General features: G+C 40.4%; 1 protein-coding gene across 1 annotated transcript in view; it reads right to left on the bottom strand.

Moving 5' to 3' along the window:
* Positions 1-27,976, bottom strand: part of LOC148949890 (uncharacterized) — a 141,589-nt gene that overhangs the window by 77,272 nt on the left and 36,341 nt on the right. Inside the window, exons 4-5 of the mRNA XM_089091982.1 lie at positions 23,014-23,147; positions 20,355-20,549 (exon numbers count right to left, since the gene is read on the bottom strand). Coding sequence (XP_088948108.1) covers positions 20,355-20,549; positions 23,014-23,147 — 329 coding nt within the window. The remainder of the gene's footprint in view (positions 1-20,354; positions 20,550-23,013; positions 23,148-27,976) is intronic.

Here is a 27,976-nt window from a genome sequence, read left to right as displayed (position 1 = left end):
CTTTGTAATACTGCGCCTCGAGATCGATCCCCACTGGGGCATGGAAAAGTCTTTCTTAAGAATTGAAAGCTACTTTCACTTATTTACAGCCTTATGGAAGCACAGTTGATTGATGCTCTACATTGTAATACTGCGCCCAGAGATCGATCCCCACTGGGGCATGGAAAAAAGCCTTTCTTAAGAATTGAAAGCTACTTTGACTTATTTACAGCCTTATGGAAGCACAGTGGATTGATGCAAGGCTTTTTCATACTGCACCCAGAGTTAGAGCCCCACTGGGGCATGGAAAAAAGCCTTTCTTAAGAATTGAAAGGTACTTTCACTTATTTACAGCCTTATGGAAGCACAGTGGATTGATGCTCGGCTTTGTAATACTGCGCCCAGAGATCAATCCCCACTGGGGCATGGAAAAAAACCATTCTTAAGAATTGAAAGCTACTATCACTTATTTACAGCCTTATAGAAGAACAGTGGATTGATGCTCGGCTTTGTAATACTGCGCCCAGAGATCGATCCCCACTGTGGCATGGAAAAAAGCCTTTCTTAAGAATTGAAAGCTACTTTCACTTATTTACAGCCTTATGGAAGCACAGTGGATTGATGCTCGGCTTTGTAATACTGCGCCCAGAGATCTATCCCCACTGGGGCATGGAAAAAAGCATTTCTTAAGAATTGAAAGGTACTTTCATTTATTTACAGCCTTATGGAAGCACAGTGGATTGATGCTCGGCTTTGTAATACTGCGCCCAGAGATCGAACCCCACTGGGGCATGGAAAAAAGCCATTCTTAAGAATTGAAAGCTACTTTCACTTATTTACAGCCTTATGGAGGCACAGTGGATTGATGTTCTGCTTTGTAATACTGCGCCCTGAGATCGATCCCCACTGGGACATGGAAAAAGGCCTTTCTTAAGAATTGAAAGCTACTTTCACTTATTTACAGCCTTATGGAAGCACAGTGGATTGATGCTCGGCTTTGTAATACTGCGCCCAGAGATCGAACCCCACTGGGGCATGGAAAAAAGCCTTTCTTAAGAATTGAAAGGTACTCTCACTTATTTACATCCTTATGGAAGCACAGTGGATTGATGCTCAGCTTTGTAATACTGCACCCAGAGATCGATCCCCACTGGGGCATGGAAAAAAGCCTTTCTTAAGAATTGAAAAGTACTTTCACTTATTTACAGCCTTATGGAAGCACAGTGGATTGATGCTCTGCTTTGTAATACTGCGCCCAGAGATCGATACTCACTGGGGCATGGAAAAAAGCCTTTCTTAAGAATTGAAAGCTACTTTCACTTATTTACAGCCTTATGGAAGCACAGTAGATTGATGCTCTGCTTTGTAATACTGCGCCTCTAGATCGATCCCCACTGGGGCATGGAAAAAAGCCATTCTTAAGAATTGAAAGGTACTTTCACTTATTTACAGCCTTATGGAAGCACAGTGGATTGATGCTCTGCTTTGTAATACTGCGCCCAGAGATCGATATCCACTGGGGCATGGAAAAAAGCCTTTCTTAAGAATTGAAAGGTACTTTCACTTATTTACAGCCTTATGGAAGCACAGTGGATTGATGCTCGGCTTTGTAATACTGCGCCCAGACATCGATCCCCACTGGGGCATGGTAAAAAAGCCTTTCTTAAGAATTGAAAGGTACTTTGACTTATTTACAGCCTTATGGAAGCACAGTGGATTGATGCTCTGCTTTGTAATACTGATCCCAGAGATCTATCCCCACTGGGGCATGGAAAAAAGCCTTTCTTAAGAATTGAAAGGTACTTTCACTTATTTATAGCCTTATAGATGTACAGTGGATTGATGCTCTGCTTTGTAACACTGCGCCCAGAGATCGATATCAACTGGGGCATGGAAAAAAGCTTTTCTTAAGAATTGAAAGCTACTTTCACTTATTTACAGCCTGATGGAAGCACAGTGGATTGATGCTCTGCTTTGTAATACTTCGCCCAGAGATCGATCCCCACTGGGGCATGGAAAAAAGCCTTTCTTAAGAATTGAAAGGTACTTTCACTTATTTACAGCCTTATGGAAGCACAGTGGATTGATGCTCGGCTTTGTAATACTGCGCCCAGAGATCGAGCTCCACTGGGGCCTGGAAAAAAGCTTTTCTTAAGAATTGACAGCTACTTTCATTTATTTACAGCCTTATGGAAGCACAGTGGATTGATGCTCTGCTTTGTCATACTTCGCCCAGAGATCGAACCCCACTGGGGACTGGAAAAAGACTTTTCTTAAGAATTGAAAGGTACTTTCACTTATTTACAGCCTTATGGACGCACAGTGCGCCCAGAGATCGATCCCCACTGGGGCATGGAAAAAAGCCTTTCTTAAGAATTGAAAGCTACTTTCACTTATTTACAGTCTTATGGAAGCACAGTGGATTGATGCTCGGCTTTGTAATACTGCGCCCAGAGATCGATCCCGACTGGGGCATGGAAAAAAGCCTTTCTTAAGAATTGAAAGGTACTTTCACTTAATTACAGCCTTATGGAAGCACAGTGGATTGATGCTCGGCTTTGTAAAACTGCTCCCAGAGATCAATCCCCACTGGGGCATGGAAAAAAGCCTTTCTTAAGAATTTAAAGCTACTTTCACTTATTTACAGCCTTATGGAGGCACAGTGGATTGATGCTCTGCTTTGTAATACTGCGCCCAGAGATCGATCCCCACTGGGGCATGGAAAAAAGCCTTTCTTAAGAATTGAAAGCTACTTTCACTTATTTACAGCCTTATGGAAGCACAGTGGATTGATGCTCGGCTTTGTAATACTTCGCCCAGAGATCGAGCCCCACTGGGGTATGGAAAAATGCCTTTCTTAAGAATTGAAAGCTACTTTCACTTATTTACAGCCTTATGGAGGCACAGTAGATTGATGGTCTGCTTTGTACTACTGCACCCAGAGATCGATCCCCACTGGGGCATGGAAAAAAAGCCTTTCTTAAGAATTGAAAGGTACTTTCACTTATTTAAAGCCTTATGGAAGCACAGTGGATTGATGCTCGGCTTTGTAATACTGCACCCAGAGATCAATCCCCACTGGGGCATGGAAAAAAGCCTTTCTTAAGAATTGAAAGCTACTTTCACTTATTTATAGCCTTATGGAGGCACAGTGGATTGCTGGTCTGCTTTGTAATACTGCACCCAGAGATCGATCCCCACTGGGACATGGAAAAAAGCCTTTCTTAATAATTGAAAGCTTCTTTCACTTATTTATAGCCTTATGGAAGCACAGTTGATTGTTGCTCGGCTTTGTAATACTTCTCCCAGATATCGATCCCCACTGGGGTATGGACAAAAACATTTCTTAAAAATTGAAAGCTACTTTCACTTATTTACAGCCTTATGGAGGCACAGTGGATTTGTGCTCTGCTTTGTAATACTGCACCCAGAGATCTATCCCCACTGGGGCATGGAAAAAAGCCTTTCTTAAGAATTGAAAGCTACTTTCAATTATTTACAGCCTTATGGAAGCACAGTGGATTGATACTCGGCTTTGTAACACTGCGCCCAGAGATCGATCCCCACTGGGGCATGGAAAAAAGCCTATCTTAGGAATTGGAAGCTACTTTCACTTATTTACAGCCTTATGGAAGCACAGTGGATTGATGCTCGGCTTTGTAATACTGCACCCAGAGATCAATCCCCACTGGGGCATGGAAAAAAGCCTTTCTTAAGAATTGAAAGCTACTTTCACTTATTTACAGCCTTATGGAAGCACAGTGGATTGATGCTCGGCTTTGTAATACTGCTCCCAGAGATCTATAATCACTGGGGCATGGAAAAAAGCCTTTCTTAAGAATTGAAAGCTACTTTCACTTATTTACAGCCTTATGGAAGCACAGTAGATTGATGCTCTGCTTTGTAATACTGCGCCTCTAGATCGATCACCACTGGGGCATGGAAAAAAGCCAATCTTAAGAATTGAAAGGTACTTTCACTTATTTACAGCCTTATGGAAGCACAGTGGATTGATGCTCTGCTTTGTAATACTGCGCCCAGAGATCGATCTCCACTGGGGCATGGAAAAAAGCCTTTCTTAAGAATTGAAAGGTACTTTCACTTATTTACAGCCTTTTGGAAGCACAGTGGATTGATGCTCTGCTTTGTAATACTGCGCCCAGAGATCGATCACCACGGGGGCATGGAAAAAATCCCTTCTTAAGAATTGAAAGCTACTTTCACTTATTTACAGCCTTGTGGAAGCACAGTGGATTGATGTTCGGCTTTGTAATACTGCGCCCAGAGATCGATCCCCACTGGGGCATGGAAAAAAGCCTTTCTTAAGAATTGAAAGGTACTTTCACTTATTTACAGCCTTATGGAAGCACAGTGGATTGATGCTCGGCTTTGTAATACTGCGCCCAGAGATCAATCTCCACTGGGGCATGGAAAAAAGCCTTTCTTAAGAATTGAAAGGTACTTTCACTTATTTACAGCCTTATGGAAGCACAGTAGATTGATGCTCGGCTTTGTAATACTGCACCCAGAGATCGAGCCCCACTGGGGCATGGAAAAAAGCCTTTCTTAAGAATTGAAAGGTACTTTCACTTATTTACAGCCTTATGGAAGCACAGTGGATTGATGCTCGGCTTTGTAATACTGCTCCCAGAGTTCGATCCCCACTGGGGCATGGAAAAAAGCCTTTCTTAAGAATTGAAAGGTACTTTCACTTATTTACAGCCTTATGGAAGCACAGTGGATTGATGCTCGGCTTTGTAATACTGCGCCCAGAGATCGAGCCCCACTGGGGCATGGAAAAAAGCCTTTCTTAAGAATTGAAAGCTACTTTCACTTATTTACAGCCTTATGGAGGCACAGTGCGCACAGAGATCGATCCCCACTGGGGCATAAAAAAAATCCTTTCTTAAGAATTGAAAGCTACTTTCACTTATTTAAAGTCTTATGGAAGCACAGTGGATTGATGCTCGGCTTTGTAATACTGCGCCCAGAGATCGATCCCTACTGGGGCATGGAAAAAGCCTTTCTTAAGAATTGAAAGGTACTTTCACTTATTTACAGACTTATGGAAGCACAGTGGATTGATGCTCGGCTTTGTAAAACTGCACCCAGAGATCTATCCCCACTGGGGCATGGAAAAAAGCCTTTCTTAAGAATTTAAAGCTACTTTTACTTATTTACAGCCTTATGGAGGCACAGTGGATTGATGCTCTGCTTTGTAATACTGCGCCCAGAGATCGATCCCCACTGGGGCATGGAAAAAGCCTTTCTTAAGAATTGAAAGGTACTTTCACTTATTTACAGCCTTATGGAAGCACAGTGGATTGATGCTCGGCTTTGTAATACTTCGCCCAGAGATCGAGCCCCACTGGGGTATGGAAAAATGCCTTTCTTAAGAATTGAAAGCTACTTTCACTTATTTACAGCCTTATGGAGGCACAGTAGATTGATGCTCTGCTTTGTAGTACTGCTCCCAGAGATCGATCCCCACTGGGGCATGGAAAAAATCCTTTCATAAGAATTGAAAGGTACTTTCACTTATTTAAAGCCTTATGGAAGCACAGTGGATTGATGCTCTGCTTTGTAATACTTCACCCAGAGATCAATCCCCACTGGGGAATGGAAAAAAGCCTTTCTTAAGAATTGAAAGCTACTTTCACTTATTTATAGCCTTATGGATGCACAGTTGATTGATGGTCTGCTTTGTAATACTGCTCCCAGAGATCGATCCCCACTGGGGCATGGAAAAAAAGCCTTCTTAAGAATTGAAAGGTACTTTCACTTATTTACAGCCTTATGGAAGCACAGTGGATTGATGCTCGGCTTTGTAATACTTCTCCCAGAGATCAATCCCCACTGGGGGATGGAAAAAAGCCTTTCTTAAGAATTGAAAGCTACTTTCACTTATTTACAGCCTTATGGAGGCACAGTGGATTTGTGCTCTGCTTTGTAATACTGCACCCAGAGATCAATCCCCACTGGGGCATGGAAAAAAGCCTATCTTAAGAATTGAAAGGTTCTTTCACTTATTTACAGCCTTATGGAAGCACAGTGGATTGATGCTCGGCTTTGTAACACTGCGCCCAGAGATCGATCCCCACTGGGGCATGGAAAAAATCCTTTCTTAGGAATTGGAAGGTACTTTCACTTATTTACAGCCTTATGGAAGCACAGTGGATTGATGCTCGGCTTTGTAATACTGCACCCGGAGATCAATCCCCACTGGGGCATGGAAAAAAGCCTTTCTTAAGAATTGAAAGGTACTTTCACTTATTTACAGCCTTATGGAAGCACAGTGGATTGATGTTCGGCTTTGTAACACTGCGCCCAGAGATCGATCCCCACTGGGGCATGGAAAAAAGCCTTTCTTAAGAATTGAAAGCTACTTTCACTTATTTACAGCCTTATGGAAGTACAGTGGATTGATGCTCTGCTTTGTAATACTGCGCCCAGAGATCGATAACCACTGGGGCATGGAAAAAAGCCTTTCTTAAGAATTGAAAGGTACTTTCACTTATTTACAGCCTTATGGAAGCACAGTGGATTGATGGTCGGCTTTGTAATACTGCGCCCAGAGATCGATCCCCACTGGGGCATGGAAAAAAAGCCTTCTTAAGAATTGAAAGCTACTTTCACTTATTTACAGCCTTGTGGAAGCACAGTGGATTGATGTTCTGCTTTGTAATACTGCGCCCAGAGATCGATCCCCACTGGGGCATGGAAAAAGCCTTTCTTAAGAATTGAAAGGTACTTTCACTTATTTACAGCCTTATGGAAGCACAGTGGATTGATGCTCGGCTTTGTAATACTGCACCCAGAGATCGAGCCCCACTGGGGCATGGAAAAAAGCCTTTCTTAAGAATTGAAAGGTACTTTCACTTATTTACAGCCTTATGGAAGCACAGTGGATTGATGCTCGGCTTTGTAATACTGCGCCCAGAGATCGATCTCCACTGGGGCATGGAAAAAAGCCGTTCTTAAGAATTGAAAGGTACTTTCACTTAATTACAGCCTTATGGAAGCACAGTGGATTGATGCTCGGCTTTGTAATACTGCGCCCAGAGATCGATCCCCACTGGGGCATGGAAAAAAGCCTTTCTTAAGAATTGAAAGCTACTTTCACTTATTTACAGCCTTATGGAGGCACAGTGCGCCCAGAGATCGATCCCTACTGGGGCATGGAAAAAAGCCTTTCTTAAGAATTGAAAGGTACTTTCACTTATTTACAGACTTATGGAAGCACAGTGGATTGATGCTCGGCTTTGTAATACTGCGCCCAGAGATCGATCCCTACTGGGGCATGGAAAAAAGCCTTTCTTAAGAATTGAAAGGTACTTTCACTTATTTACAGCCTTATGGAAGCACAGTGGATTGATGCTCGGCTTTGTAATACTTCACCCAGAGATCAATCCCCACTGGGGCATGGAAAAATGCCTTTCTTAAGAATTTAAAGCTACTTTTACTTATTTACAGCCTTATGGAGGCACAGTGGATTGATGCTCTGCTTTGTAATACTGCGCCCAGAGATCGATCCCCACTGGGGCATGGAAAAAAGCCTTTCTTAAGAATTGAAAGGTACTTTCACTTATTTACAGCCTTATGGAAGCACAGTGGATTGATGCTCGGCTTTGTAATACTTCGCCCAGAGATCGAGCCCCACTGGGGTATGGAAAAATGCCTTTCTTAAGAATTGAAAGCTACTTTCACTTATTTACAGCCTTATGGAGGCACAGTAGATTGATGCTCTGCTTTGTAGTACTGCGCCCAGAGATCGATCCCCACTGGGGCATGGAAAAAGCCTTTCTTAAGAATTGAAAGGTACTTTCACTTATTTACAGCCTTATGGAAGCACAGTGGATTGATGCTCGGCTTTGTAATACTGCACCCAGAGATCAATCCCCACTGGGGCATGGAAAAAGCCTTTCTTAAGAATTGAAAGCTACTTTCACTTATTTATAGCCTTATGGAGGCACAGTTGATTGATGCTCTGCTTTGTATTTCTGCCCCCAGAGATCGATCCCCACTGGGGCATGGTAAAAAAGCCTTTCTTAAGAATTGAAATGTACTTTCACTGATTAACAGCCTTATGGAAGCACAGTGGATTGATGCTCGGCTTTGTAAAACTTCGCCCAGAGATCGAGCCCCACTGGGGTATGGAAAAAAACCTTTCTTAAGAATTGAAAGCTACTTTCACTTATTTACAGCCTTATGGAGGCACAGTGGATTTGTGCTCTGCTTTGTAATACTGCACCCAGAGATCGATCCCCACTGGGGCATGGAAAAAAAGCCTTTCTTAAGAATTGAAAGCTACTTTCACTTATTTACAGCCTTATGGAAGCACAGTGGATTGATGCTCTGCTTTGTAAAACTGCGCCCAGAGATCGATCCCCACTGGGGCATGGAAAAAAGCCTTTCTTATGAATTGTAAGGTACTTACACTTATTTACAGCCTTATGGACGAACAGTGGATTGATGCTCGGCTTTGTAATACTGCACCCGGAGATCAATCCCCACTGGGGCATGGAAAAAAGCCTTTCTTAAGAATTGAAAGGTACTTTCACTTATTTACAGCCTTATGGAAGCACAGTGGATTGATGCTCGGCTTTGTAATACTGCGCCCAGAGATCGATCCCCACTGGGGCATGGAAAAAGCCTTTCTTAAGAATTGAAAGCTACTTTCACTTATTTACAGCCTTATGGAAGCACAGTAGATTGATGCTCTGCTTTGTAATACTGCGCCTCGAGATCGATCCCCACGGGGGCATGGAAAAAAGCCTTTCTTAAGAATTGAAATGTACTTTCACTTATTAACAGCCTTATGGAAGCACAGTGGATTGATGCTCTGCTTTGTAATACTGCGCCCAGAGATCGATATCCACTGGGGCATGGAAAAAAGCCTTTCTTAAGAATTGAAAGGTACTTTCACTTATTTACAGCCTTATGGAAGCACAGTGGATTGATGCTCTGCTTTGTAATATTGCGCCCAGAGATCGATCTCCACTGGGGCATGGAAAAAAAGCCTTCTTAAGAATTGAAAGCGACTTTCACTTATTTACAGACTTGTGGAAGCACAGTGGATTGATGCTCGGCTTTGTAATACTGCGCCCAGAGATCGAGCCCCACTGGGGCATGGAAAAAATCCTTTCTTAAGAATTGAAAGCTACTTTCACTTATTTACAGCCTTATGGAAGCACAGTGGATTGATGCTCTGCTTTGTAATACTGCGCCCAGAGATCGATCTCCACTGGGGCATGGAAAAAAGCCTTTCTTAAGAATTGAAAGGTACTTTCACTTATTTACAGCCTTATGGAAGCACAGTGGATTGATGCTCGGCTTTGTAATACTGCCCCCAGAGATCGAGCCCCACTGGGGCATGGAAAAAAGCCTTTCTTAAGAATTGAAAGGTACTTTCACTTATTTACAGCCTTATGGAAGAACAGTGGATTGATGCTCGGCTTTGTAATACTGCGCCCAGAGATCGATCACCACTGGGGCATGGAAAAAAGCCTTTCTTAAGAATTGAAAGGTACTTTCACTTAGTTACAGCCTTATGGAAGCACAGTGGATTGATGCTCGGCTTTGTAATACTGCGCCCAGAGATCGATCCCCACTGGGGCATGGAAAAAAGCCTTTCTTAAGAATTGAAAGCTACTTTCACTTATTTACAGCCTTATGGAGGCACAGTGCGCCCAGAGATCGATCCCCACTGGGGCATAAAAAAAATCCTTTCTTAAGAATTGAAAGCTACTTTCACTTATTTACAGTCTGATGGAAGCACAGTGGATTGATGCTCGGCTTTGTAATACTGCGCCCAGAGATCGATCCCGACTGGGGCATGGAAAAAAGCCTTTCTTAAGAATTGAAAGGTACTTTCACTTATTTACAGCCTTATGGAAGCACAGTGGATTGATGCTCGGCTTTGTAAAACTGCACCCAGAGATCAATCCCCACTGGGGCATGGAAAAAACCTTTCTTAAGAATTTAAAGCTACTTTTACTTATTTACAGCCTTATGGAGGCACAGTGGATTGATGCTCTGCTTTGTAATACTGCGCCCAGAGATCGATCCCCACTGGGGCATGGAAAAAAGCCTTTCTTAAGAATTGAAAGGTACTTTCACTTATTTACAGCCTTATGGAAGCACAGTGGATTGATGCTCGGCTTTGTAATACTTCGCCCAGAGATCGAGCCCCACTGGGGTATGGAAAAATGCCTTTCTTAAGAATTGAAAGCTACTTTCACTTATTTACAGCCTTATGGAGGCACAGTAGATTGATGCTCTGCTTTGTAGTACTGCGCCCAGAGATCGATCCCCACTGGGGCATGGAAAAAGCCTTTCTTAAGAATTGAAAGGTACTTTCACTTATTTACAGCCTTATGGAAGCACAGTGGATTGATGCTCGGCTTTGTAATACTGCACCCAGAGATCAATCCCCACTGGGGCATGGAAAAAAGCCTTTCTTAAGAATTGAAAGCTACTTTCACTTATTTATAGCCTTATGGAGGCACAGTGGATTGATGGTCTGCTTTGTAATACTGCTCCCAGAGATCGATCCCCACTGGGGCATGGAAAAAAAGCCTTTCTTAAGAATTGAAAGGTACTTTCACTTATTTACAGCCTTATGGAAGCACAGTGGATTGATGCTCGGCTTTGTAATACTTCGCCCAGAGATCGAGCCCCACTGGGGTATGGAAAAAAACCTTTCTTAAAAATTGAAAGCTACTTTCACTTATTTAGAGCCTTATGGAGGCACAGTGGATTTGTGCTCTGCTTTGTAATACTGCACCCAGAGAACAATCCCCACTGGGGCATGGAAAAAAGCCTATCTTAAGAATTGAAAGCTTCTTTCAATTATTTACAGCCTTATGGAAGAACAGTGGATTGATGCTCGGCTTTGTAACACTGCGCCCCGAGATCTATCCCCACTGGGGCATGGAAAAAAGCCTTTCTTAGGAATTGGAAGGTACTTTCACTTATTTACAGCCTTATGGAAGCACAGTGGATTGATGCTCGGCTTTGTAATACTGCACCCTGAGATCAATCCCCACTGGGGCATGGAAAAAAGCATTTCTTAAGAATTGAAAGGTACTTTCACTTATTTACAGCCTTATGGAAGCACAGTGGATTGATGGTCGGCTTTGTAACACTGCGCCCAGAGATCGATCCCCACTGGGGCATGGAAAAAGCCTTTATTAAGAATTGAAAGCTACTTTCACTTATTTACAGCCTTATGGAAGTACAGTGGATTGATGCTCTGCTTTGTAATACTGCGCCCAGAGATCGATCTCCGCTGGGGCATGGAAAAAAGCCTTTCTTAAGAATTGAAAGGTACTTTCACTTATTTACAGCCTTATGGAAGCACAGTGGATTGATGATCTGCTTTGTAATACTGCGCCCAGAGATCGATCCCCACTGGGGCATGGAAAAAAAGCCTTCTTAAGAATTGAAAGCTACTTTCACTTATTTACAGCCTTGTGGAAGCACAGTGGATTGATGCTCTGCTTTGTAATACTGCGCCCAGAGATCGATCCCCACTGGGGCATGGAAAAAGCCTTTCTTAAGAATTGAAAGGTACTTTCACTTATTTACAGCCTTATGGAAGCACAGTGGATTGATGCTCGGCTTTGTAATACTTCACCCAGAGATCGATCCCCACTGGGGCATGGAAAAAAGCCATTCTTAAGAATTGAAAGGTACTTTCACTTATTTACAGCCTTATAGACGTACAGTGGAGTGATGCTCGGCTGTGTAATACTGCGCCCAGAGATCGATCCCCACTGGGGCATGGAAAAAAGCGTTTCTTAAGAATTGAAAGGTACTTTCACTTACTTACAGCCTTATGGAAGCACAGTGGATTGATGCTCGGCTTTGTAATACTGCGCCCAGAGATCGATCCCCACTGGGACATGGAAAAAAGCCTTTCTTAAGAATTGAAAGCTACTTTCACTTATTTACAGCCTTATGGAGGCACAGTGCGCCCAGAGATCGATCCCCACTGGGGCATGGAAAAAAGCCTTTCTTAAGAATTGAAAGCTACTTTCACTTATTTACAGACTTATGGAAGCACAGTGGATTGATGCTCGGCTTTGTAATACTGCGCCCAGAGATCGATCCCTACTGGGGCATGGAAAAAAGCCTTTCTTAAGAATAGAAAGGTACTTTCACTTATTTACAGCCTTATGGAAGCACAGTGGATTGATGCTCGGCTTTGTAAAACTGCACCCAGAGATCAATCCCCACTGGGGCATGGAAAAAAGCCTTTCTTAAGAATTTAAAGCTACTTTTACTTATTTACAGCCTTATGGAGGCACAGTGGATTGATGCTCTGCTTTGTACTACTGAGCCCAGAGATCGATCCCCACGGGGGCATGGAAAAAAGCCTTTCTTAAGAATTGAAAGGTACTTTCACTTATTTACAGCCTTATGGAAGCACAGTGGATTGATGCTCGGCTTTGTAATACTTCGCCCAGAGATCGAGCCCCACTGGGGTATGGAAAAATGCCTTTCTTAAGAATTGAAAGCTACTTTGACTTTTTTACAGCCTTATGGAGGCACAGTAGATTGATGCTCTGCTTTGTAGTACTGGGCCCAGAGAACGATCCCCACTGGGGCATGGAAAAAAGCCATTCTTAAGAATTGAAAGGTACATTCACTAATTTAAAGCCTTATGGAAGCACAGTGGATTGATGCTCGGCTTTGTAATAATGCACCCAGAGATCAATCCCCACTGGGGCATGGAAAAAATCCTTTCTTAAGAATTGAAAGCTACTTTCACTTATTTAGAGCCTTATGGATGCACAGTTGATTGATGCTCTGCTTTGTAATACTGCCCCCAGAGATCGAGCCCCACTGGGGCATTGTAAAAAAGCCTTTCTTAATAATAGAAAGGTACTTTCACTTATTTACAGCCTTATGGAAGCACAGTGGATTGATGCTCGGCTTTGTAATACTTCGCCCAGAGATCGATCCCCACTGGGGGATGGAAAAAATCCTTTCTTAAAAATTGAAAGCTACTTTCACTTATTTACAGCCTTATGGAGGCACAGTGGATTTGTGCTCTGCTTTGTAATACTGCACCCAGAGATCGATCCCCACTGGGGCATGGAAAAAAGCCTATCTTAAGAATTGAAAGCTTCTTTCACTTATTTACAGCCTTATGGAAGCACAGTGGATTGATGCTCGGCTTTGTAACACTGCGCCCAGAGATCGATCCCCACTGGGGCATGGAAAAAAGCCTTTCTTAGGAATTGGAAGGTACTTTCACTTATTTACAGCCTTATGGAAGCACAGTGGATTGATGCTCGGCTTTGTAATACTGCACCCGGAGATCAATCCCCACTGGGGCATGGAAAAAAGCATTTCTTAAGAATTTAAAGGTACTTTCACTTATTTACAGCCTTATGGAAGAACAGTGGATTGATGCTCTGCTTTGTAATACTTCGCCCAGAGATCGATCACCACTGGCGCATGGAAAAGATCCTTTCTTAAGAATTGAAAGCTACTTTCACTTAATTACAGCCTTATGGAAGCACAGTAGATTGATGCTCTGCTTTGTAATACTGCGCCTCGAGATCGATCCCCACGGGGGCATGGAAAAAAGCCTTTCTTAAGAATTGAAAGGTACTTTCACTTATTTACAGCCTTATGGAAGCACAGTGGATTGATTCTCGGCTTTGTAATACTGCGCCCAGAGATCGATATCCACTGGGGCATGGAAAAAAGCCATTCTTAAGAATTGAAAGCTACTTTCACTTATTTACAGCCTTCTGGAAGCACAGTGGATTGATGCTCGGCTTTGTAATACTGCGCCCAGAGATCGATCCCCACTGGGGCATGGAAAAAAAGCCTTCTTAAGAATTGAAAGCTACTTTCACTTATTTACAGCCTTGTGGCAGCACAGTGGATTGATGTTCTGCTTTGTAATACTGCGCCCAGAGATCGATCCCCACTGGGGCATGGAAAAAAGCCTTTCTTAAGAATTGAAACGTACTTTCACTTACTTACAGCCTTATGGAAGCACAGTGGATTGATGCTCGGCTTTGTAATACTGCGCCCAGAGATCAATCTCCACTGGGGCATGGAAAAAACCTTTCTTAAGAATTGAAAGGTACTTTCACTTATTTACAGCCTTGTGGAAGCACAGTGGATTGATGCTCGGCTTTGTAATACTGCACCCAGAGATCGAGCCCCACTGGGGCATGGAAAAAAGCCTTTCTTAAGAATTGAAAGGTACTTTCACTTATTTACAGCCTTATGGAAGCACAGTGGATTGATGCTCGGCTTTGTAACATTGCGCCCAGAGATCGATCACCACTGGGGCATGGAAAAAAGCCTTTCTTAAGAATTGAAAGGTACTTTCACTTACTTACAGCCTTATGGAAGCACAGTGGATTGATGCTCGGCTTTGTAATATTGCGCCCAGAGATCGATCCCCACTGGGGCATGGAAAAAAGCCTTTCTTAAGAATTGAAAGCTACTTTCACTTATTTACAGCCTTTTGTAGGCACAGTGCGCCCAGAGATCGATCCCCACTGGGGCATAAAAAAAAACCTTTCTTAAGAATTGAAAGCTACTTTCACTTATTTACAGTCTTATGGAAGCACAGTGGATTGATGCTCGGCTTTGTAATATTGCGCCCAGAGATCGATCCCTACTGGGGCATGGAAAAAAGCCTTTCTTAAGAATTGAAAGGTACTTTCACTTATTTACAGCCTTATGGAAGCACAGTGGATTGATGCTCGGCTTTGTAAAACTGCACCCAGAGATCTATCCCCACTGGGGCATGGAAAAAAGCCTTTCTTAAGAATTTAAAGCTACTTTTACTTATTTACAGCCTTATGGAGGCACAGTGGATTGATGCTCTGCTTTGTAATACTGCGCCCAGAGATCGATCCCCACTGGGGCATGGAAAAAAAGCCTTTCTTAAGAATTGAAAGGTACTTTCACTTATTTACAGCCTTATGGAAGCACAGTGGATTGATGCTCGGCTTTGTAATACTTCGCCCAGAGATCGAGCCCCACTGGGGTATGGAAAAATGCCTTTCTTAAGAATTGAAAGCTACTTTCACTTATTTACAGCCTTATGGAGGCACAGTAGATTGATGCTCTGCTTTGTAATACTGCGCCCAGAGATCGATCCCCACTGGGGCATGGAAAAAAGCCTTTCTTAAGAATTGACAGGTACTTTCACTTATTTACAGCCTTATGGAAGCACAGTGGATTGATGCTCGGCTTTGTAATACTGCACCCAGAGATCAATCCCCACTGGGGCATGGAAAAAAGCCTTTCTTAAGAATTGAAAGCTACTTTCACTTATTTATAGCCTTATGGAGGCACAGTGGATTGATGGTCTGCTTTGTAATACTGCACCCAGAGATCGATCCCCACTGGGGCATGGAAAAAAAGCCTTTCTTAAGAATTGAAAGGTACTTTCACTTATTTACAGCCTTATGGAAGCACAGTGGATTGATGCTCGGCTTTGTAATACTTCGCCCAGAGATCGAGCCCCACTGGGGTATGGAAAAAAGCCTTTCTTAAGAATTGTAAGCTACTTTCACTTATTTACAGCCTTATGGAGGCACAGTGGATTTGTGCTCTGCTTTGTAATACTGCACCCAGAGATCGATCCCCACTGGGACATGGAAAAAACCCTATCTTAAGAATTGAAAGGTACTTTCACTTATTTACAGCCTTATGGAAGCACAGTGGATTGATGCTCTGCTTTGTAAGACTGCGCCCAGAGATCGATCCCCACTGGGGCATGGAAAAAAGCCTTGCTTAGGAATTGGAAGGTACTTTCACTTATTTACAGCCTTATGGAAGAACAGTGGATTGATGCTCGGCTTTGTAATACTGCGCCCGGAGATCAATCCCCACTGGGGCATGGAAAAAGCCTTTCTTAAGAATTGAAAGGTACTTTCACTTATTTACAGCCTTATGGAAGCACAGTGGATTGATGTTCGGCTTTGTAACACTGCGCCCAGAGATCGATCCCCACTGGGGCATGGAAAAAGCCTTTCTTAAGAATTGAAAGCTACTTTCACTTATTTACAGCCTTATGGAAGAACAGTGGATCGATGCTCTGCTTTGTAATACTGCGCCCAGAGATCGATAACCACTGGGGCATGGAAAAAAGCCTTTCTTAAGAATTGAAAGGTACTTTCACTTATTTACAGCCTTATGGAAGCACAGTTGATTGATGGTCTTCTTTGTAAGCCTGCTCCCAGAGATCGATCACCACTGGGGCATGGAAAAAATCCATTCTTAAGAATTGAAAGCTACTTTCACTTATTTACAGCCTTTTGGAAGCACCGTGGATTGATGTTCTGCTTTGTAATACTGCGCCCAGAGATCGATCACCACTGGGGCATGGAAAAAAGCCTTTCTTAAGAATTGAAAGGTACTTTCACTTATTTACAGCCTTATGGAAGCACAGTGGATTGATTCTCGGCTTTGTAATACTGCGCCCAGAGATCGATCACCACTGGGGCATGGAAAAAAGCCTTTCTTAAGAATTGAAAGGTACTTTCACTTAGTTACAGCCTTCTGGAAGCACAGTGGATTGATGCTCGGCTTTGTAATACTGCTCCCAGAGATCGAGCCCCACTGGGGCATGGAAAAAAGCCTTTCTTAAGAATTGAAAGGTACTTTCACTTATTTACAGCCTTATGGAAGCACAGTGGATTGATGCTCGGCTTTGTAATACTGCGCCCAGAGATCGATCCCCACTGGGGCATGGAAAAAAGCCTTTCTTAAGAATTGAAAGGTACTTTCACTTATTTACAGCCTTATGGAAGCACAGTGGATTGATGCTCGGCTTTGTAATACTGCGCCCAGAGATCGATCCCCACTGGGGCATGGAAAAAAGCCTTTCTTAAGAATTGAAAGCTACTTTCACTTATTTACAGCCTTATGGAGGCACAGTGCGCCCAGAGATCGATCCCCACTGGGGCATAAAAAAAAACCTTTCTTAAGAATTGAAAGCTACTTTCACTTATTTACAGTCTTATGGAAGCACAGTGGATTGATGCTCGTCTTTGTAATACTGCTCCCAGAGATCTATCCCTACTGGGGCATGGAAAAAAGCCTTTCTTAAGAATTTAAAGGTACTTTAACTTATTTACAGCCTTATGGAAGCACAGTGGATTGATGCTCGGCTTTGTAAAACTGCACCCAGAGATCAATCCCCACTGGGGGATGGAAAAAAGCCTTTCTTAAGAATTTAAAGCTACTTTTACTTATTTACAGCCTTATGGAGGCACAGTGGATTGATGCTCTGCTTTGTAATACTGTGCCCAGAGATCGATCCCCACTGGGGCATGGAAAAAATCCTTTCTTAAGAATTGAAAGGTACTTTCACTTATTTACAGCCTTATGGAAGCACAGTGGATTGATGCTCGGCTTTGTAATACTTCGCCCAGAGATCGAGCCCCACTGGGGCATGGAAAAATGCCTTTCTTAAGAATTGAAAGCTACTTTAACTTATTTAAAGCCTTATGGAGGCACAGTAGATTGATGCTCTGCTTTGTAGTACTGCGCCCAGAGATCGATCCCCACTGGGGCATGGAAAAAAGGCCTTTCTTAAGAATTGAAAGGTACTTTCACTTATTTACAGCCTTATGGAAGCACAGTGGATTGATGCTCGGCTTTGTAATACTGCACCCAGAGATCAATCCCCACTGGGGCATGGAAAAAAGCCTTTCTTAAGAATTTAAAGCTACTTTCACTTATTTATAGCCTTATGGAGGCACAGTGGATTGATGCTCGGCTTTGTAATACTTCGCCCAGAGATCGAGCCCCACTGGGGTATGGAAAAAAACCTTTCTTAACAATTGAAAGCTACTTTCACTTATTTACAGCCTTATGGAGGCACAGTGGATTTGTGCTCTGCTTTGTAATACTGCACCCAGAGATCAATCCCCACTGGGGCATGGAAAAAAGCCTATCTTAAGAATTGAAAGCTTCTTTCACTTATTTACAGCCTTATGGAAGCACAGTGGATTGATGCTCGGCTTTGTAACACTGCGCCCAGAGATCGATCCCCACAGGGGCATGGAAAAAAGCCTTTCTTAGGAATTGGAAGCTACTTTCACTTATTTACAGCCTTATGGAAGCACAGTGGATTGATGCTCGGCTTTGTAATACTGCACCCGGAGATCAATCCCCACTGGGGCATGGAAAAAAGCCTTTCTTAAGAATTGAAAGGTACTTTCACTTATTTACAGCCTTATGGAAGCACAGTGGATTGATGTTCGGCTTTGTAAAACTGCGCCCAGAGATCGATCCCCACTGGGGCATGGAAAAAGCCTTTCTTAAGAATTGAAAGCTACTTTCACTTATTTACAGCCTTATGGAAGTACAGTGGATCGATGCTCTGCTTTGTAATACTGCACCCAGAGATCGATCCCTACTGGGGCAAAGTTGGGCAATAAGGTTGCTACATGTCCCTGGAAAAAAGACCCAGCAACTGAAACGTCGATTCAACGCCCTATGCGTCAGCAATGGCTTTGGCTGAATTTTTATTTATAATTTTATTGTATTATCTCATTACAGCAGTCTTTAGCCCCTCATTGGTTTCTGGAAGGAAATATTCTCCGATATAAATTATCAAGGACAAACTGTAAAATTATTCTGGATTGCAAAAAATAATTCAACATATAATTCTTGAAACTAAGTTAATTCATGATGCAGTTTGCATTTTAGCTAAAACAAAATTTATTTGAAATTATAATAAATCTGATAAGATTGTTCATAAGGATAAGAGATTATATTCATCTGTAGATTTTAGTACTAAACAAATAGAAGATATTAGTTTACCCGGTATCTTAAACCAGCGGAGAGTGAAAAATGTCCTTCCAAGTAATTTGATGTATAAGGATAGTCCGGTTTTTACATACAAATTCTCAAAAACGATAAGTCAAAGCATCTTGATCTTCAAAATATAATGAAGATGGGGTCTAATTTCCGTCTTTCCTACCAAATAAACCCAGCAAGTATTCTTAGTGGATTAAAGAATTATTAAATTTATTTATTGATAAATGGTGCAAGAAGGAGAAAATTACTAAAGAAAGTTTTCAAAATTGGAAGAATTTGATTTTGACTAGTGCACGAAATATCATATATAGAATTAATTCAAATAATTCTAAAAAAATCAATATTTTATAATGCTAATATGAAACAAGCAATAGCTAATATACAGGATGAACATTCAATTTTTAAAATTCAAAAAATTTATACTTTTATAAAAACTTTGAAAATTCAAAAAATTTAGTTTTCTGTATAATGAACTTTTAGGTAAATATACAAAAAATTATTAAGAAATACTGAAGAATATTTTAATGTAATTTCTCTTTCATTTTTCTTCTGGGATTTTCGTATTTATACAAGGTTTCCAGACTAGCTTGAATGACTTTAAATCTATAATCTATAAATATACTTTATCTATATACTTTACATAAATAATATAAAAATAAAATAACACATAAATAAATAACATATAAATAGAATAAAAAAAAAAAAAAAAAACTTTTTCGTAAATTGTTCAACGAACCACAGCAGAATTTTTAAGTTAATTTTAAATTTTAAATTCGTAAACATTAGTAAATTTGTACTTTATCTATATATTATTTAAAGTATCTATATACTTTAAATCTATAATTGGTTCTAGACACCAATAAAGCACTCTCTGGCCCATAGAGTCTGTAATTGTTCCAGAATTGTATTTAAGTTTCACTGATTCCAATATGGATAGAACCAATCTTGTTTTGTATGTATTTTTTGAATAATTTTACTAGTATGCATGTGTCTCACAAGTTTTACTTAACATAGGGATACCATAAAATAGCTTTATGGTAGACGCTCCACCTTGCCAGTTAAGGAAAGTAAAGCGTCGAAACCCATTTAGGCAGGCGGTTTTCCTCTGAGGATCCCTGATGGGAAGTAACTACTTGGAAATATTTCCTTAGATTTAAGGTGCCTTTGCTCGTAAATTTACAACGGCTTATATTTATTAATGACGACTTTGCATGGATTTAAATAGCACCAGTATATATACATAAATAAATATATATATATATATATATATATATATATATATATATATATATATATATATATATATATATATATATATATATATATATATATATATATATATATATATATATATATATGTATATATACTGGTGCTATTTATGACATAAAATTCAAATTCGGCAACCATGCTGTAAAAAAAATTGTTAAATTAAATTCTATTCTATTCTTTTTTGCCATTTTTTTTAGATTGTGGTTTGTTTATAGCTCTCTTGTTTTTTTTTGTTTTTTTTTAGCCAAGTAATTACCTCTAGAATATTATATGAAAAGAAGGGAAAAAATACCGTAAATTCCTCGATTTTACTTCTAAGTTCCTTACAGCAGTCTTCAACTTCGCAAAATTTTTCTTGAAGGGAAATTTTTTTCTTCTCGATTGAATTTTTCTCGTCGTTTAAGACTTTGATTTCTCCCAAGGAGCGTTGAAGTTGGCTTTGAAGTGCGTTGAATCTTTTTACTAGCCCGGCCTTATGCAAAGATATCTGAAAAAAAAAGGACTTATATGTAGGTTCAAATATTTCTAAGTGCATCTAAAAATCCTAAAAAAAGTACAAAAATCAGGAAAGAACAAGTGAAAGATTTGAAGTGTTTATTGGTCTATATAGACATAAAACCCTGGAAGAAATGTAAGATTTTCTTGAAAGTAAATTTCTTAGAAGTAAGTCACTCATATTTACACAGAATCAAAGCAAAAAAGGGAGAACACAGAATAAAAGGACATACGCAGGAAAAAAGGTAAAAGCCTTAATCAAATTTTTAATTGAAAAGACATAGGCTAAAATTTGAAAAAAACAAAACAAAACTAGTTAATAGAATTATAAAGCCTATGCACCAACACAGGTTAGCATATGCAAACAGTTTGAAAATATAGAGCATATTACAATTTTTTTAGGATAGTTGGGTTCTTTATGAAAAGAAAAGCGCATTTTTAAGGTTAGGGTTTATATATTTTCAATTTCATATTCAATTTTTTTTTCTTGGAAACCAAAGATGAATTACTCTGGATTTACCGTAGGAGAGAACTATTCATTTTTCGCTTGTGTAGGTATGTATAAACAAAAAGCATAACATTTCATTCTTCTTAGATACCACTTGTCAGAGAGGGTTGTCGGAGGATATTTTTCTTCTTAAGAGATTGGCCATTGCTTCAACAGCCCTTGGGAGTCTCTACTAGGTATATTAAGTTTAAAAAAGGAGGAAAATAAGTTTTCTTTCCGCTTCTTCGCAAGACAGCACCTATAATAATAATAATAATAATAATTTATTTTTAACCCTACAAGTAACAAAAGCGGAGTATAAATAGAAGAAAAATCAAAAAATGCATACAAAGCGACTAGATACACAGTAATACACAATAAAACACTAAATACACAGTAAAAGCACGAAATTAATGACAAGGCGGACGAACCCATGATGAGCTGGGAGAGTGACGGTAACCAAAAATACTACCAACGGAAACTATATTCAAGAGTCATGACTTGCCTCAAATGGTTTTCAAAGCCGAGCCTTTGAAGTTGTATCAACTTAGTCTGATCAAACATTGTCTGTTGGGAATTAAGACGGTGGAACAGTTCAATATTCAGGGGCGGGAGCCGCTGATGCAACTATCAGAAACTATCTTTAAGAGCAACGACTCACCTCGCATGTTCCAAGTAGCCAAACCTTAGCAGTTGGTTCAGCTTAATCTTATAAAACATTAGCAGTTGGGCTTTGAGACGTTGGAATAGTTCGATATTAAATTATGAGAACCACAAATAGTATTTTCGAAAACTATGTTCAAGAGCTACGTCCTGCCTCGTATGTTTTGCATAGCCGAACCTTTGAGGTTGTATCAAATTAATCTGATCAAATATTGTCTGCTGGGCTGTAAGACGTTGGGACAGTTCAGTATTTAAGGACAGGAACCACTAATGGGATTCAAGGACGAAGACCACTGATGCGATTATCAAAAACCCTTCCAAAGATCATTCTTGTCGGGCAGTGGTCTAGGGCTAAACGAAAAGCGGGTCATCCCCGAAGGGGGTGGGAGTAGTTATAAAATATTTAATGGAAATGGGAACTTCTAGGGAGGGTGTAAAGAGGGAGCCTTTGAATAGACTCGGATGGACGAGGAGGAGCGTGAGCAGCTGTGTTGGCCCAGGGTGACTTGATGCTGCCGTGAGTTGCTAGTAGTAGCAGCAGCATCAAATATTGTCTGTTGGGCTTTGAGACGTTCGTAAACTTCGAAAATCAGGGGCGTGAACCACTAGTGCAATTATAAAAAGTTATCTCCAAAAGCCGCGACTTGCGTCATATGTTCTTGCCTTAACTTAATCTTACCAAACATTGTCTGTTGGGCTTTGATATGTTTGTACACCTCAAAATTCAAGAGCGTGTACAACTAATGCAATTATTAAAAAGTATCTCCAAGAGCCACGACTCATCTCACGCGTTCTAAGTAGCTGTCCTTTGAAGTTGTTTCAGGTTCATTTGAAGTTGTTAAGATCCGCTACAGGTCAAGAATCTTCAAAATAGCCGAGTCTCTTAACTCTCTTTATCTTATTTAATATTATATTTGTAATAGGGACCAAAAAGGAATGAAAAAGAGTCGAACCCATTAAAAAAAGAAGAAAAAAACGCTGTCTCAGAAATTCTATTTTGTTTTGTTTTTTATTTAAGTGCATTGCAATATCAAAAAACAAAATAAAGGAACAGAAACAAAATTTAAACAATCACAAGTTTTATTATTACCGATCATTGACTAAAACAGTAAAAAAAAATCTTTTTCATCGCATAAAATCTTTAATATTTGCTTTTTCTTAAAATCGGACGAGTAACAAGTCTTTAAGTTTTTTTTTTAATTTTAGCAGTGTTTTGCACTTTGTTACAATGAGCACAGTAAGTTTTACCCTTCTAGTAAGTTTTTACTTATTTCGATAAAACTGTGTACATTTATTAATAACATACCTTAACAGCTTCCAGTAGTACTAGGAGAACAGCAATACCAGTACCAACTGATATTAACAATATTAACAGGTCCGTCTTTGGCGGTAAGAAAATGTCGGATAGCATCTCTGACTCCTCTGGTAGGTACGATTCTTCTAAAAAATGTAATACACGGTCAATCACTCGAGTCTGGTAAAAACAAATTTATACGTATTCATCACAATGTCAGTTCTCGGGGACTGTTCTAACCTTTAGATCGTGGATTGTGGTTACCATAGTGTAATGTAGATCTTTGAACATTTCTAACTTGAAAGCTAATGTGCAGTTTCTTGTCAAATTTCGTCCAGATGTAGTTACAATAACTTCAATTTATTAGTGATAATAGTAAGTTGTAATTGACTATAGCAATTGGGTTAAAAAAGAAAATCATAGGAAGCGTAATAGCGCTGCCTAAGTAAAGAGTGATATTGCTTCAATACAATGTTTTTTTACAAGGCCACTGCGTGTGGAAGGAGTTGTCGTAAAAACTTCGGAGGGGGCTCATTCAACTGGAAATTTAAAGTTATAGTGTCCTTTTTGAAAGTCAAAAGTGATCGAAGGGCAACCAGCCCTCTTTTCGCCCGATTTAACTACGGTATCCTTCGTCATAGACGTCAGATCTAAGTTTGAGATCGCCCTTTTGTTCTAAATAGTCGAAAAGTCCAATAACTATGCCTCAAGGGATGACATGACCCCCAAAACCCCCCGAGGCAAAGGTTGTAAGTGATGCAAGCTGCACATAGTTTATTTAAGTTATATATATATATATATATATATATATATATATATATATATATATATATATATATATATATATATATATATATATAATGTTACATTTCTACTTACTTTTAATCTCTCTCAGTAGGCTCCTTTTTTCTGAATAAAAATTTTCAAACTGAGGAGATTCACCTAATCAACTTTGGTGGTTGGCTTTTGTTTTAATTCCAATAGATTCCCAATCATCAGAAATCAAAGTGTCATTATAGCTTCATTTTTAGTTGGTAAGATTTGATACACAGAAAGCTGATTTTGTTGACCTTTAGATGCCAGAAGGGAATTGTCGGTTTATGAAAATAGGTGACTGCTTGTCTGTCTCTGAGACAGACAAGCAAAATTGTAAATTGTTAAACAGACAAACAAAAATTGTAAATTGTCATATGTCTACGACAATTTTTTTCCCTGAATTCAAGGAAAATAAAAAAAAGTTGTGTTTACTATAAATCATGACTTTTTACTAGTTTTTACTAGATTTCGGGAAATTTACTAGATCCTTTAAATTTACTAGATTTTTTTTACTAGATCTAGTAAAATCCTACTGACGGTGGCAACCCTGAGCATCACTCCTAAAAAAGAAGAGAGGGTGGAGGAGAGGGGAGGTCCAAAAAGTACAAAGTAATAAGTTTTTCCGATATTCCGGGCCCTTCAGAATAACACTGGATGGAGTGGAATTCCCCTATTCTTCTCGTGTGTGGAAATTTTTAACTGGAAGTATCTTCTAGTTACCATGAACACACACTAAGATTGTTGCGAGTTCCAATGCAATACCAATTCTGGCTCATATTGCGAAAAAGTCCATATAGTATCTTTGTTAGTTAAATGTTTAGCAATAACAGAATCAAATTGCATTACATTTAACTGTTTAGAATTGTAAAATCCGGTATTTCTGATGTCGAGTTTCTTTTTCATGAACATGAGGCCCTCCTTTCATATTGAAATTGGTTTCTTTTTGATAACCAGTTGGTGTAACCAGGGCCGTCGAGTATGGGGAGGGGAGGGGTGACACCCCACCCCCCCCCCCGTGTTTTTGGTCACTCAATAAAAAAAAGAAGTCGGTAAAAAAAAAGATACCGCTAAAATTCATTGTTTGGTTCAATAAAGACCACCGCGAAAATACTGCCATGTCATCTATAGAAATTTCGAAATTGGTCGGTAACCGCAGCAGTTTTACCGACTCCTGTCGTGATTTTACAGATGGTACAACAATTTTCCATTTGGCTAAGTAAACAGCATTAAAATAGTGACATGATATGTACCAAAATCTGAATCTCGGTTGGTAAATGCCTCGGTTTTACTGACTCATGCAGTGATTTTACGTATCGTATTCGAAACGGACATTACGCTAATTTTTGACAAAAACAGTCGGCAAAGGACCAGCCAGCCAATGTTTGGGAGGACCAGTCCCTCCCAAACATTTTGGCTAGCAACAACCCTGGGTGTAACTAATCTTTTTGATAACTAGAAAATATTGGATGATTGAAGATTTCAGAGCTATGGAATCGTGGACTGAGGACTATTTTAAAGGAAAGAGAAGTTACAAGTAAGATCACGGAGAAACTATGGGACTATGAAATCCAGTTATGGCATGTGAGAATGGGGCCAACTTTTTCTTGCTATTCCTTGACAATCAGGGAAGGTCCATAGCCAACTCATCCCATCACTTACTCTAATGAGTTCCCTCCTCCATAAGTCCATTAATCATTCCTACTTTAATCAACAACAATTTTTCTGCCGATAAATACCACCAACTAGTTAATGTTTTCAAAACAACTACTGTCCAGTAGGCTATAAGGAAAATTTAACAAAGGACAGACTATAGTTTAAGAAGTGAAGAAACTCCACCTGAATTTTTAAAAGGTTTCACGGATGAACGACGCTTCGATGAAACTATTTTTTTGTAGTTCCTAATTATGAAATATTATATTCAATAAAAACATAAACGACATTAAAAACCAAGATTTGAAAGTTAAGTTTAGTTAGAGAAACAGAGAGAGAGAGAGAGAGAGAGAGAGTGTGTGAGAGTGAGAGAGAGAGAGAGAGTGAGAGAGAGTGAAAGGGAGTCAGAGAGAGAGAGAGGGAGAGAGAGAGAGAGAGGGAGGGAGAGAGAGGGGGGGAGAGAGAGAGAAAGAAGGAGGGAGAGAGAGGGGGAGGGAGAGAGAGAGAGAGAGAGAGAGAGAGAGAGAGAGATAGAGAGAGAGAGAGAGAGAGAGAGAGAGAGAGAGAAAGAAAGAGAAAGAGTGAGTGAGAGAGAGAAAGAGGGAGGGAGGGAGAGAGAGGGGGAGGGAGAGAGGGAGAGAAAGAGAGAAAGAGAGAGAGAGAGGAGGGAGAGAGAGGGAGGGGGAGAGAGAGAGAGGGAGAGAGAGAGAGAGAGAGAGAGAGAGAGAGAGAGAGAGAGAAGAGAGAGAGACCTTTACGCTAAAATTTGACTTTTTGTCCCAACTCTTTAAAAACAATTTCTGAAAGACAAGGGTCGTTTAATCAAAATAATAAGAAGCTTTTTAAAAGTAACAAAATATTTTAGTGTTAAGAGTATTCAGGAGGGGAAAAACCCTTCATATACGGAAAACTTTCTGTTCGTTTTAAGTTTTAATGTTGCTCCTCAAAGTCACTTTCAGTCGAAAAACTTCTTTTTTTTATTTAATTTCTGATTTTTTTCAAATAAGGCCGGGAAATCTGGCTCCCCCTCCCTTAAAAACTCCCTCCCCTAACCAGGAATTCCTCCGTAGAAAGTTTCTCCCACGTAAAATACCCCCCCCCCCCCAAAAAAAAAATTCCACCGGACAATTCCATCCTCGCTGAAAATTCCCCCAAGTTGAAATTTCTTGCGGATGATTCCGCCTGAAAAATTCTCCTTAGTATACTTTCATTTGAAAAAGACTTCAAGTAATTTTTTCCAAATCATGCCAGAAATCCCCTCTTCCGTGGAAATTTCCCCCCTTCCCTTCCCTCAGTGGAAAGTTATTCCCGTGGAATTTTCTCCCTCAGAAAATTCCCTCGTGGAGAATTTTCTCAGCTGAAAATCCCCCCCTCGTCCCAAAGAAAAATCCTCCAGATAACTCCAACCCGCTGAAAGTTTCCTCCGAACAATTCCCCCGAAACATCTCCACATGCAAAACTGAGTCGGCAAAGAGAAAGTAAGACAAATAAAAATAAATTCGTATAGGAATTCTGACGATTCCCGCCAGTGATTTCTCCTGGAAAGGTTAGCCCCGGAAATTTCCCTCCCCACAGAAAATGTTCCCTGTGCAACCCCCTCCCCCCCCCCCCAAAAAAAAAAGGTCTGTATAGTTGTCAATAACAAATACTGTACTATACCTAAACAACGGGCAAATTTCATAAATTACAGCCCTTTCCCTAGGGGCTGTGGGGGTAATGTTACCCCTAAAGGTATAGTTACGGAACCTTTCAGCTATGCTGAACAAAATGGATATCTCAAAATTTTGATCGGACAACACTAGGGAAAAAGGGGCGTGGGAGAGGGGCTAGCTGCCCTCCAATCTTGTTGGTCACTTAAAGGCACTAGAACATTTAATCTCGTTTGAACATACCCTCTCTCGGTCTTCTAGAACCATTTGTTCGATACGATCAACCCTGGGAAAAATAATAATAAACACGCATCCGTGATCTTTCTTCTGGCAAAAAATACAAAATTCCACAATTTTTTCTGACGGTGTATGTAATTAATATGTGATCATTGGGACTCTATATAACCCTGCGACCTGCCAGATTACTAGCTACCTTGAAACCTCCCTTGACTACATTTGAGACAAATACGTTAAGTCTGCCATCATCCTCATTGGAGATTTCGGCGTTCATCATAGCATAAGGCTCCGTAGCAAAAACACTGATAAGGAGGGGTAAGACCTGTACGATCTTTCTCTTTCGCATGGGCTTGAACAACCTGTTGAACTTGAGACCTACCACGGCCCAAACGAATAATCTTTTCTTCATCTCTTTCTTACAGATCACCCACACTCCTTCAAGATTGACGCTCGTGCTTTCAAAAATGGCAACGTTGCCTTCATTGCACGTGTAAATCTTCGTATTACCCCCTAATAAAGCACAAGCGATAAATCTGGCAATAAAAAAAGGACATTGGAATGGTTTAAAAAATGCACTCACTTCTCAGCAATGGAGAGCCTTCCTCCTTGAGTGGCCTGAGAAA

This window comes from Artemia sp. Qi Xiang Cuo, chromosome 7 (assembly GCF_049724085.1).
Source record: "Artemia sp. Qi Xiang Cuo chromosome 7, ASM4972408v1, whole genome shotgun sequence".
Classification (NCBI taxonomy): Eukaryota; Metazoa; Arthropoda; class Branchiopoda; order Anostraca; family Artemiidae; genus Artemia; species Artemia sp. Qi Xiang Cuo.
The sequence above is the reverse complement of the archived record's forward strand: the minus strand, read 5'-3'. Positions and strand labels throughout refer to the sequence as shown.